The sequence below is a fragment of the Montipora foliosa genome, chromosome 3 (genome assembly GCF_036669935.1).
Source record: "Montipora foliosa isolate CH-2021 chromosome 3, ASM3666993v2, whole genome shotgun sequence".
Taxonomy (NCBI): Eukaryota; Metazoa; Cnidaria; class Anthozoa; order Scleractinia; family Acroporidae; genus Montipora; species Montipora foliosa.
The window spans coordinates 496,935-509,434 of NC_090871.1; the positions used below are offsets into that span (position 1 = coordinate 496,935).

General features: G+C 39.8%; 2 protein-coding genes and 1 pseudogene across 2 annotated transcripts in view; 2 read left to right on the forward strand and 1 right to left on the reverse strand.

The window, feature by feature from the left end:
• The first annotated feature begins 393 nt into the window (after positions 1–393).
• LOC137995100 (uncharacterized) lies at positions 394–5,860 on the forward strand (annotated as a pseudogene).
• A 3,308-nt stretch (positions 5,861–9,168) lies between these two features.
• LOC137994357 (tyrosinase-like) lies at positions 9,169–11,530 on the reverse strand. The gene is made up of 2 exons (XM_068839932.1): positions 11,493–11,530; positions 9,169–10,178 (listed from the first exon to the last, which is right to left on the reverse strand). Exon 2 carries the CDS (start codon positions 10,167–10,169, stop codon positions 9,174–9,176), a length of 996 nt encoding a protein of 331 aa, XP_068696033.1. The 5' UTR covers positions 10,170–10,178; positions 11,493–11,530; the 3' UTR covers positions 9,169–9,173.
• LOC137994356 (uncharacterized) overlaps positions 11,053–12,500 on the forward strand; it is a 10,871-nt gene continuing 9,423 nt past the window's right edge. Inside the window, exon 1 of the mRNA XM_068839931.1 lies at positions 11,053–11,082. Coding sequence (XP_068696032.1) covers positions 11,076–11,082 — 7 coding nt within the window. The 5' untranslated portion in view covers positions 11,053–11,075. The remainder of the gene's footprint in view (positions 11,083–12,500) is intronic.

Below are 12,500 nucleotides of genomic sequence, written 5' to 3' on the forward strand. Positions count from 1 at the left end.
CACGCGTCCTTCTTCCAGCACCAAAATTTCATCAGCGTCAACCACCGTGGATAAGCGATGAGCTATAAAGATGGAAGTTCTGTCCTTTGTTACACGTCTGAGACTGTTAAGGATATTCTAAAACGTAAAAAAATAGTACATAAATATTGATTGTTGCAAAAGAAAAATCGTTCTAAGAAACCCCATTTCTTTTCTTTCTTTTTAAAGATAGAAATGATCCAAAATGTCGTAATCTTGCTAATTTGCCGTTTCCGAGTCGTATTTGTTTTCAAACGGCTGTCTGGTCTTAGTGCGAGGGTTAATTCATATCATTAAACGTAGTGATTCAAGGATTATTCAGTGGGATGGGGAGGGGTTAAGTAGCAATCGCTAAATTGGCTATACATATTCGCCATGTTATCGAAACTCTGTGCTTTTCCAAACACTTTTGTTGGTTGTTTCGACCGCTGTGCCAGTCACAATGGGTTTGAGGTGCAGGGATGGTGCAGTGGTGAGAACACTTGCCTCCCAACCACCAATGTGGCCCGGGTTCGATTCCCAGACTCGGCGTCATATCATATATCATATATCTTTCTTTTCCCTCGGATTTTAGAGTAGCTTGGTGTAGCTAATATCTCCGAGCATTTACCCTCCCAACCATGATGCACCACAGAAGACAGACCACAACACCGGGAACTACATGCCCTACTCTTTTCGACAAGTGTGTGGGTTCTTTTATGCGACTTTTTCTTTTATGCGACTTTCCTCGAGATAAGTCATTGAATTCTGAGGGGAGATAATTTAGGTTTACGTCACATTTATCTGCATTTCCCAGCTAAAAGTGGTGGTTTCCAGTGTCCCGTAAGCTTATTTTAAAAATTATATTTCGTACGTGAAATGTGCTTTAAAAAACCGCACGTTGGAAACTTCCTCTATCGCGTTAAAACGTTGAACGTACGTAAATACCTGCCATCCTGAATTTGGCGCCAAAAGGCAAGCTTAAGGAAATCGCAGGTAGTAACTGTTTAATTTGACGCCCTCTAAAGAAATGGTAGCCTCTGAAGACAAGCGTTTTCTTCTCCTCTTTTACCTACGACAGTTGCGAAAGTTAAGACGAAAGTACCTCAAGAAATATTGGGTAGGAGATTTTTTTTTTCCAAAAGCGTTTTAAATTTCAATTGGTGAATACCAAAATTGAGGGAGTTGTTAGACAGCTTCCCGTTGCTATGGTGCCCACTTAAATCATAATCATCAGTGCATCTTGTTAAGCTGCAAATAGTGTTTCCGTTATGTAAAACAATGTTGCAGAGTCAATCCTTGTCATAGGACATTCCCTGGAAATTGTTGAAACTGGTTTGAACTACCTTAATAATTAACGTAGATTACCACAGTGTAGTGTTTTTGTCCATGCATGTTAACGGTTGTGAAAAATAAAAACGTACGTAAGAAAAGAAATTTACAACTACAATATATTATTACATTATTGCTTGTGTTGACATCATGTTGCCCAATTTCCACTGCTGCAAATTACTCGTGATCATTTTGATGCATTTCTTTTCCTAGGGTTAGTCTTTAAACCCTTATACAGTTAAAACTTATTTTTTTCCAAAATTGTGACAGTGACTATAAATCCACTCCAGAATTTTTTTTAACACATCAATTCTGCTTGCCAAATTGCTACGTGTAAATACCCTGCCACTAATTTGTATTACCATAACCTCTACTGTATTTTGACTTCTTCAAAGGAGCTCTCGAAGGTACTCAGCATAACACAATTGGCACTATGGGCCCCAATAAATGGCCCAACATTGTTCAGTGTAATTAAGTATTTCTTTAGCAACTAATTTTCAATATCAATATATATTTTCTATTTGAAGGTGCAGATCCAAATATGAGAATGCCTGAGGTCTGTATTGATTTATCATCATCCTTGAACAAAATGGGTGACAGTGTTATGTTGATTTTTTAGACAAACTTTGTCCTTTTGCTAAATCTCATCCAATTGTTGTGCAATAGATGGGTTGTAAGTTGTGAAGTAGACAGTTGAATGCTTGCTGCAGAAAGGGGTGAAGTGATGGTACAAGAATAAAAAAGAAAGAAGAATTTTGACGTCACACCCAAAAAACAACTGTAACAAACAAAACCTTCTTCGACCCTTTGTGCTGTGAGATTTTCTTTTTTTCTTCTTTACCATTATATTCTTCATAAACAAGTGTTCTTGTGCTGTTTCAGACATGTGGAGCAGAGTATGTTGGACCAGGAACTTCACCCCTTCAATGTGTGGTTAACCTTTACGACCTTGTGACAAACAAGGACAGTGCTATATCAGGAAAGGCAGTGGAGTCTCATAAAGTGCTGTCACTTAATGGAAAGACCATAAAATACATTGGAGATTTGACTGAAGAATTAATAAATGTAGTTTGGTTGTTGTTGTTGCTGGACATGGTGCCCAGGTGAATGTTCGAGACATAGAAATGAAGAAACCACTGCACACAACCTTGTTGAGGTCAAAGGATTTGCGTATGGCACAGACCTTATGTGATAATGGTGCTGATCTCATGGCCAGTGACTGTCAAGGCAATACGCCATTGATGTCTGTTTGCTGTCCACTGCCTTGGAGGGATGGCATTGAACAAGGACCTTGTCTTTTCTATGACATCAGCGAGGCTGTGCATTTCTTGCTGTCTTTTGAAAATGTTAAGGTAGTTCTTCAAATGTAGTTTGTTGTGATTAAATTTTTTACAGTACCTGGATGGTCATTAGCAAAGCAAATCAAGTCGAGTTTGGGATTTGTCTCATTGAGTTTGAAGAATGTTTCATTGCATGGATAATTTTGAATGAGCGAGCAGGACTTCCGGTGCTTAGGGAATGAAATAAGAGATACCGCCACGATGGGTCCCTATGACTTGTCGCCCATTTTCATTAAACAGTGTGTGAATTCTTTGAAATTCCACAGGAAGTGTTGTTTGAGATGTGGCAAATAGGCCAATGGTTCATCTTCCTTTAACCTGAAAGAGAAAGACCGTACCTCTTACTGAATTAAACTTTTTTTGTTTTCATCCAAGATTGACCATTGTGGCATAAACAGCAGAACTGCACTGTTCTATGCTATGCAGTCAGCAAACTTAAAAGTCGCAAAGATTCTTCTTGATCGTGGAGCTGATCCCAGTTTACGTGGTTTAGGTCCTGATGGAAGGTAAATGTCAGGGTGCCATCTCAAGGGACTGTTTTTTTTATTTTGATTATTTTGTCAAATCATGGCAACATTCTAAGCAATAAACTGTGCACTGTGATCACAACAGTAATCATAATAATTTGATTTTATCAAACCATTTGATATTCGAGGAGGCAGTGTGGCCCAGTGGTTAGGGCGCTTGCCTTGAGATCCGGAGATCCCGGGTTCAAGACCCGCTCTGACCACTCGCTGAATTTGTTCCTGGTAGTCCCTGGTTCAACTTCCCAGCTGCACTTGTAAATAGCCAACTGGTTTGCCTCCGGCCAGTTGGGATTCTTAACAGTTGTAGTTGTTGTGTTCTGTTGTTTCGTTGATTCATTGGCCCTGAAAAGCCCCTATGGGGAGAGGTCAATTAAGTATGTATTGTATTGTATAAAGGAAAATTAACAATCTTGTGCATCTTCATCCTCAGTAAGTTTTTGTATTGACTTCCTTCTAGGCATAATTATTAAGATTTGATGAATGAAGGGTTTTTAAAGGAACTGTGGTGCTGTATCAGTGGGTGCATGGTCAAACAAAATATTATTTGTCAGCTAGGCAATCCCCACGGAACCAATGAAAGCTTTCAATTCATTTTTTTTTTGTTTTATTCATGCCACAATGGTATTCAACAGTGGCAAAGCTTCTCCATTTCCTACATAAACCACTAACCATCCACAGTTCCTCAATTTACCCTGAACTGTTAGCTTATGGTGGTTGGCACAATGCAAAAAATGGTGTTTTTGGAAGGCAAACACAGTACAGTAGAAAGATCGTGCAAACAAGCAATCATCCTTATTATCATTGTTTTTTTCATTAACAGCCACTTGTTGTAAACACCACTTGTAAAAGGTCTAGATAGCAGCAACAATATAGATAGTCGTATAAACATAACAACTTTCTTTAATTTTCCAGACATGTTTCAACGGTACATCCGTCATCTTGAGTGTTACATATTTTGGTTGGCTCACCAGTTATCTCAGTTTTTGCCCCTTTACCTACAAATTGGGTTAATCAAAACCTTGATTGATAGAACTTTTAAGATAAACAACACTTGGATGGGGTTCCATACTGACCTTCAAAAATTGTCTGTCATTTTGCGGAGGAATCTCTTCCCTGAGAACCTTATCAACAAATATATTTCTAAATATATTCAGACAGCAGTCAAGGGAGGGAAAACACAGTCTCATTCAGGAATCGAGCCCCAGGAAACACCTAAGTTTTTCTTTAAAATCCCTTATGTAGGGCACTTCTCAGTCACGGCACAGAGGAGTATATGCAAACTTGCTAATCGGTTATGTAAACCTATTGATATAAGGTTAGTCTTCACTACTTTCAAAGTCAGGAATCTTTTTAATGTGAAAGATGCTGTCCCTGTAGGGCTTCGCACGCGTGTGGTCTATAAATTTTCGTGTGCAAGTTGTAATGCTTGTTATGTTGGTGAAACCAGCCGACACTTCTCCACACGAGTGCGCGAGCACTTACTTTCAGACAGATCTTCGAACGTTTTTAAACATCTGCAGAGTTCAGAGTTTTGTAAAGCATCCTGCACACCGGATTGCTTCGAGATCCTGGACTCTGCAGCCACTAAGTACCAAGTGAAGCTTAAGGAATCCATGTATATAAAATGGGAGAAGCCCGATCTCAACCAGCAGGTGAAAGACATTAACCTGACTCTCTCCCTGTAAGGAACTAAGCGTCACTCATTTAAATTTTTGTTTTGTTCTGTTTTGATTTAATACGCAATATTGACAATGCAATGTAACAAAGTTTGTAAGATCGCGCGCGCTTTAAATTCAACGGCGATTTCAAAATATGTAACACTGAAGATGACGGATGTACCGTCGAAACATGTCTGGAAAATTAAAGAAAGTTGTTATGTTTATACCACTTGTAAAAGCAAAATAATTCATTTTCAGTAGGAAGAGAGTGAATCTTTTTTCGTTCTTTCCTTATCACACAATACAAAACAGGGACAAGTTGTAAGCGTGAAGAATTTATTTCTGGGTGAACTGGGAATAAAGACGACAAGAGGCTATTTGTAGCCTTCAATTAGTTGTTCAGTGGTAGTTTAACTAAGTGGATTTATGCTTTTCGTGAGTACAATACACTGTATTTTATTTTTGAAATACTTACAGATATGTATCACCCTTGCTGGCGGCATTTATTCCTTGGTCTTCCATTGGTCGAAACAGTGTGGTTGGGATTTGTCAAGAAGTGGCACTGCTAGTAGATAAAGGCTATTTTTCCACAAAGGAAATTTTAACAGAGCTTCTGGAACATGCATCTTGGGGCAATGCGGGGGATAAAGTGCCCTTACTCAACCTGAACCACTTTGGAACTGACTTAGTTTTGATGATGTTTGGTCAAACCACTTGTAAATTGACACAACTTGCTTCAAGAGCGTTTATAGACAGTAAGTTTGCAGGGAATACGTTCGGACAGTCATCTTCAAGGGAGGTTATGCATTTACTGAAAGCATATGACCTTCCAACTGAGCTTATTGTGGATTTCCAGATTGTTTGGTTGAGGCATAAAGTCCTGAATGCATTGAGGGAAACTGACTGGGACGAGTGGGATGTGGAAGAGTTTATGTTGGACGAAAGCAGTGAATATGATGAGTCAGATGACGAGTACTGGTAGCTTTATTTAAGCACCATCGAAAACTTTCCAGGAACTGATTTAGGAGGTGCGGTGTTGAAGCTACGACAGAAAATTCAAATTCGCTGCCTTGTGTTCACGTTCTCCGTAAAACTTGAGAATTGGTCATTTCACGTCGCAGATTTGCCGAAAACGTGAAAGGAATGTACAAAAATGAAAACTGCACGTGCAGAGTGTGCATAGCTATTGTTTTTGCTCATTAAGGATGGTGTCTGTTTATTCAAAGTTATTTTTGCCCCGGTTTATGATTATGCTGGAAATGCAGATCTTAACAAGTGTTATTGAAATCGAAAAAGAAAATTGGGGGTAACCACGCATTTTTCGAAGATAATTCATGAACAATATTTGTAAAAAGCTTTAAAATACAAAGCTATGTATGGCCTTCTTTCTCAAATTGAAACTTAGTTATCTCTGAAAAATGCATGGTGGCCCCTAATTTTCTTTTGGATACCAAGAGTACTTACTAAGATCTACTTTCTCCGGATAGTTTTAAACCGCGCAAAAATATCCCTGTATTAGAAAGCATCGGCGATAGGAAATCCGAGTATCTCAGAGATGCGCAGAACATATGCGCAATAACAATAGTAGGCACCGTCTTTAAATATGCAAAATATGTGACGTTTTCGTTGCCGTCGCGTCGTAGATCTTAAAGTCCCTAATAAGGAGTTTAAGAAACGACGACGGCCACGGCTACGGCTATGGCAACGACAACAACAAAAAGCAAGAATGTTATTGGTTGAATAAACCAAAATGATCGTGCGGCAAGCATTTTTAAACAGTTCTCTCCCGTACTCGTCAAAACTACGGTTTTGACGACAACGTGGACAAACTACAGCGCATGTTTCACTCTCACTCTTTTCTTAAGATCTGTCCGTACCAATCCAGTTTTAGGGCACTTCGCCCATATTGTCTTGAGTAATGTAAACAAGATGGAATAATCATGAAATACTTAGAATAGCTCGCTCACTGACTTGTATTTTGAAGTGACGTTTTCGTCGCCGTAGCCCTCGTGGTTTCTTAAACTCCCTATTTTCCTCCCATGCGGACAGAAAGCCGCTGCTGTGGCTCCAATACTAGGTCTGCGGCCCGATTCACACGGTACCGGACGAATTTTCTACCAGTTAAAAATTCGCGCATTTAGGGGTTCCGTTCACACGGAACCATTCTAAACGTACGAAAATTTAGACACCTGGCCGTTTAAAAATTTGAAGGCATAAATCAGGGACGAATTTTTAGCCGGTACGGTCGAAAATCTAACCGGCACGCTGTGAACACCTTGGCCGTCTAAATTTTTGCACGACAAAGGCGTGGTTACATGGATGCGTGGTAACTCAGCTACTATCGTTAGTTTCTCTTTCTTGACGCCATTTTGGATTTCGTAAAGTAAATCTCTGCTCACGAAGAGATGGTAAAACCACTGACAAAGGTTAAACTTTAATCCGGTTGGTCAGTTCTGTGTGAAGAGAGCGAAAATATGGCACGGTTCCGAGCGAACAAAATGGCCGGTCAAATTTTTCAACAGGTTTAAAATTCGTCCGGTATCGTGTCCATCAGGCCTACGTTAGAGCGTTTGCAAAGATCAAGCGATTTTTAGGCGAATTCTTAAAATACGATCTGGCTTGCGCGAGTGACCATTCTTAATCCCATGGGTACTAATTTTTCATGCTAGACTTGTGATTAGCTGGAAAGGTGTAGTTTTGTGGGAAAATCAATGTAAAAATAACTTGGTCCACAAAGACAATGTACTTGTACGCTCTTAGTCATTCGCTCCTGTTCTGGGTAGAAGTTGAAACAAAAAATCTCTACGGGGAAAACCGTTGTTTAAATTTCAGATTAACAGTTGAAAAATGTTTTACGAAGTCATTTCCTTTCTTATGTCGTTTCTTTTTTTTGAAAGCTCAAAAACATAGGTCGGTCAGAGGGACAAAAATGCGGCCTCATCAAAGACGCATAGATTGGAAACTTCCTGAATTTTTGGTATTTTGTCTTCTATGCGCCATGAAAGTACACGTATGTATGCAACGTAAAATTAGCCAACTTCAGATTGGAGTGCAAGTACTAGTTTTCTGTACTGAGCACGTGCATTAGGGTTAAAGAACCAAAATTTTCGAAATGCCCGTGCTCAGAACTGAGAACTCGTACTGGTAGTCGTCCTCATACTCCAATCTAAAGGTCGCTATTGACTTAAGGAGGCTCAAACCAGTTTTAACACTTTTAACCGAATGCACTATTTGAAAGGATTGAAGTCACCCTTAACAAGATGCACTTATTGATGTGATGTTTGAGGTTACCATGGCAACAAAAACCCAACTAAAAACTCCCTATAAATTCTCTTTAAATGCTTACATCTCAGAAACGAACTCTGTGACCCCATTTTTTATTGCTGAAAAGTGATTAGCAGGCTAAGATAAAAATCATGAAAAGTTTTGAAGGTGGCTATGAATCTGCTAGAGAGAATTTTGTTCTAACTTTTACAGAGAGTTTTATCTTATAGGTTGATGCTTTCAGGGATAGACGGCATTGGAAATCTCGTGACAATTACACGATGTACGTAGATTAGAAGGTCACCAACGTAATATTTCCATGCACCGTATTCAAGTATTCGTATATAGCGATGATCAACAGTGTTTAATTCAAAGAACCCATTCCGAACAGCGCTGAACTACAAGTATTTAAGTCAAACACCCATTTTAAACCGGTTAGCTTTCAATTTTGGTGATGGGTATCTATTTAAATATTATGAAAGCTGGCGATTGCTCAGCGGTTTGTTTCGATGGTCTAGTAGTTATCAATGATGCAAAGGTCGCTTGTGGTCCATGTTCATCCTTATCGACCTTCATGTCCCTTAAAAATCTTGGAACTTAATAGCGTGCTTTTTCAAATTAATTGACAAGAAAGCTTTTAAGTATAGAGTTATCTTCATGTAACCGAACTGAAAAAGGAAATGATGGTCCTTTTCGTCTATCCCAAATAACGCTCACCCAAAAATAGGGCATTTTCAGATGGCTCTTTTGTTGCCATGGAAACCTATTAAATTAAGTCACATTAATGAGTGCATCTTGTTAAGTAAATGATTGGTGTTTCATTTGGTACCATAATACCTTACCTCAATGTGAAACCTTGTTGTAAAATTAATCCTCCAACTAAGACCTTACCCCGCAAATTGTTGAAATCGGTTTGAGCCATCTTAATTTCATACGTTAAGTCGATGACAGTTCACCCCTTAATCTAAGCTTAGCGATAGTTCGTTTATATTGATACTTTTAATTTTTAATGTTTTGTAGTGTTAGAGTTAGATTAGGAATTTCACCCTCTGCAATTACTCTTCGTACAGAACCTGAACCTGGCCTGGTAAATTACTTGAATCCGTCCATTGCCAGGCAAAATAGTTTGATCCGGGCATCGTATAGTTTGGCAATGTTCGATAAAATACATTCTTGTAATCTTCTCCCTTTTTCTGCCATTCCAACCAAATTTTGTCCAGGAATGAGTGATGAAACATCACTTCTGGTGCGTTGGAGGAAGAAGATGAACTCCACATTGTACCTCCGATGAAGTCGTGAACATCGCTGTGGTAATTTTCGCGAACTGTATTCTCGAATAGCAGAAAATCGTTTAACGGCAGCGCTAAAGTTCTTTTCACGTGCTGAGCGTTTCCGGTAAAGGAAATGCGCGAAAATTTTCTTTGCAGACATCCCCCTCCTGAAACGTCTAGGAGATGCCATTTGTCTTTGCTGAACGGCCCATCTTCAACACAGTGATCGTAATAATTTCCGTCTCCCCCGAGTCCATGCTCTCCCGAATTCCAGATGTCTGTATACCCAGCACTTCTCCACCAGTAGTTAGCAACCCGGCTCCAGTTCCAATAAGGCACGGTCACGCGACAGTCGATCCTGCGCAGAAGGTTCTCAAACTTAACCAAAAACCATCGATGCCACGGCAGGAAGATGAATGGTGTATGGTGAAGCAGTTGGTCTGGAGCATTGATATGCAGGGCGACGAGCCTTTCGTAATCCAGCTTGAAATAAGGATTCACCGATGCAGTTTTGTAAGCGTAGATATACCGCTTCCTCTCCATGATATCCATTTTTGTGAACTCCTTGCGCACGCGGAAACATTTGATTGGTTTTCCGTTTTGACATTCACAGCGCTCCTCGCATCTGTTCAGCACATAGCTCCCCTCTTCGCACCAGATGACTTCAGCTGCTGCTCCATGTTGATTTAGAGCGACTTTGTTTTCCCGCTTGCCCTCCGGGAGCCAATAAAGCCAAGCAACGTAGATGTATAAAAAAAGCAACCTGAGGGCGAACTTCATCCCGGAAAACTGTGAAAAAGGGAAACGAATATAGTTTGGCGTTGTTTTGAACTAAATTTACGGTGTCCCCGACATACGACCGTTTATATCTTAACCGGTAAGACAGAGTTGAAACATATCTATGACAAATCAGTTATCAGCATATAATTAACAATTATTCACCGAAGTGGAGGTGAATAGTACTTGGATAAGCACCTCCGGGCTAGCCAATCAGCGCGCGCCAAAAGCACTATTCACTTGTGTGGTATATATTAATGAGGTTTATTTCTTATCGGTGAGATGTAACATCACTGGTAAGTTGTCGGCTGTAACTGAAAATTGCAAATAATCTCCGTTGAACCCCCAAAAACGAAAATACACACCTTTCCTAATTGGAAAACATTCACACAAGGAAAAATTCAGTGCCTCAAGGCGAAATTTCGCTGATGTACACCTAATTAATTTTGAGCACTTAGGAGAAGACAGTTAGTGTCGTGCATCCGATAGATTTTTTAATGGCCCTTGGGGGGTTATTGAGACTAGTAATAGAAATTTGTTTTCTTTCAAGCGTTTGACTTTGTTCTAGGAAATTGCATGCTATTGTGATTCGGTTAACAAACTGAAAACTCTGAAGGGAAAACATCGGGTTCAGAAGACTTTTTTCGTGGAGAGCATTTGAAAGACGTCATCGTAGTCAATGAAGCAAATTTGGCAAAAACAGGTTTGAATAGGCACCGTTGTACAGGCCTCTATACATTTTTTTCATGATCTGAGATGACCGACATGCTCGACTTAAAACTGAGTCGTAACCTTTTTATTGACCAGTAGATAGACGAGGAATGAGCTCGCGTTGGCAAAACGTGAGAATAAGCATGAGTGAGAACGGTAAAATCGGATTCAACCAGACAGAGGATTTTACCTACGTCAATGAAAGGTATCACTTACAGATGTCTCCAACGGAAGAAGTTCATTTTATCATGAATCGATCGGGTTTTAGCTATGAATCAAGTCGTTCGTGCAGCAGTTTAGGTCTTTCGTTCCATTTATTAGGAGAAAGATGAAATTGTTACGTTTGCGTGCTAAAGAAAACGTTACTTTTGAGCGTAAACGACTGTCGCGTTTCCAGGTTTTAACTCGACGATGGTGAAACTTTTCAGTACCCGTCCTTAACCGATTAACAGAAAGTTATAAATTCTTGGCACAAATTTAAAACCTATTATGTCTTGAATCATTTTAATTTTCTTGTTAGTCCCATCTGGGAGGAAAACAAGAATTACTCTATCGACTCGAACTTGATTCTCACAAGTATGGCAAATGGTGTCACAGTAAAATGGCACAACATACCTTTGAAAAATGGCGTCCTTTATAGAAAACGATACTTTCTGTCCTTTGGTAATGATGGCAAACGGAAAAATGTTTCAGGGACAGATGGTCGTGACAGTAAAATGATCCAGCAACAATGAATTAATTTAACACAAGGGAGCCAATTAACTGTTCTTTTTTTGTTAAATATATTGCTGGGATACATGCGAAATGCAAAATAAGATCAAGTGAAATCGGGAATGCCAACTGCATATTGCTGCAAATTGACGGAAATAAAGTAATAAAGAAAAAACGTCAAGAAAAATTGGTAAAAAAAGGTCAAGTAACTTTATTTAACGTCGGTAGTTCCTTCACTGCTACGAGGCTGGTATCAATGGAAGCCAACGGCGCGCCCTTTACCCGCCCCCTCCCGCCCCCTCTGTCAGTGCTCCGTTTTAAGGGTATTTAAAGCTATTCTTGGTTTTCACATGACGTCACGACCGCCATGTTGGTGCCCCGACCAAATCCTCCGGGAATTTAACTCTATTATTATGCAAACGCTTCCTTTTGTTTTCGTTGAAAAACATGGCTGTTGATCACGTGAGTGAAAACCAACAATAGCTACAAGGATTAGAGGAAAGTCGAAACAGACGTTTTGAGTCACCAAGGATCGAACTTGGGACCTCTCGCTCCGAAAGCCGCTTGGCTAGAGCCACGACTGCTCCAAACATACAAAACATACAAGTCCGAAATGAGAAAGATCAGTCACCATATAGAACAAGGAAATACATAAAACTAGGGGTAATCGAAGCTTAGGCGAGTGCGTTCGATGTTTGTAGGGGTACAGGTTTGGTACAGGTAGCAACTGAGGGGGGAGGGTGGATGGTTCGTGCGATAGGGAAATGTTATTACAGTGGAACCCCGATACAACGATCCTCGATATAACGATATCCCCGGTATAAAGATAAATATGCTATGTCCCGGCAAAAGTGGCAGTAAAATGTATGGGACAGAACCCCGATATAACGATCTTTAATATAACGATATTCC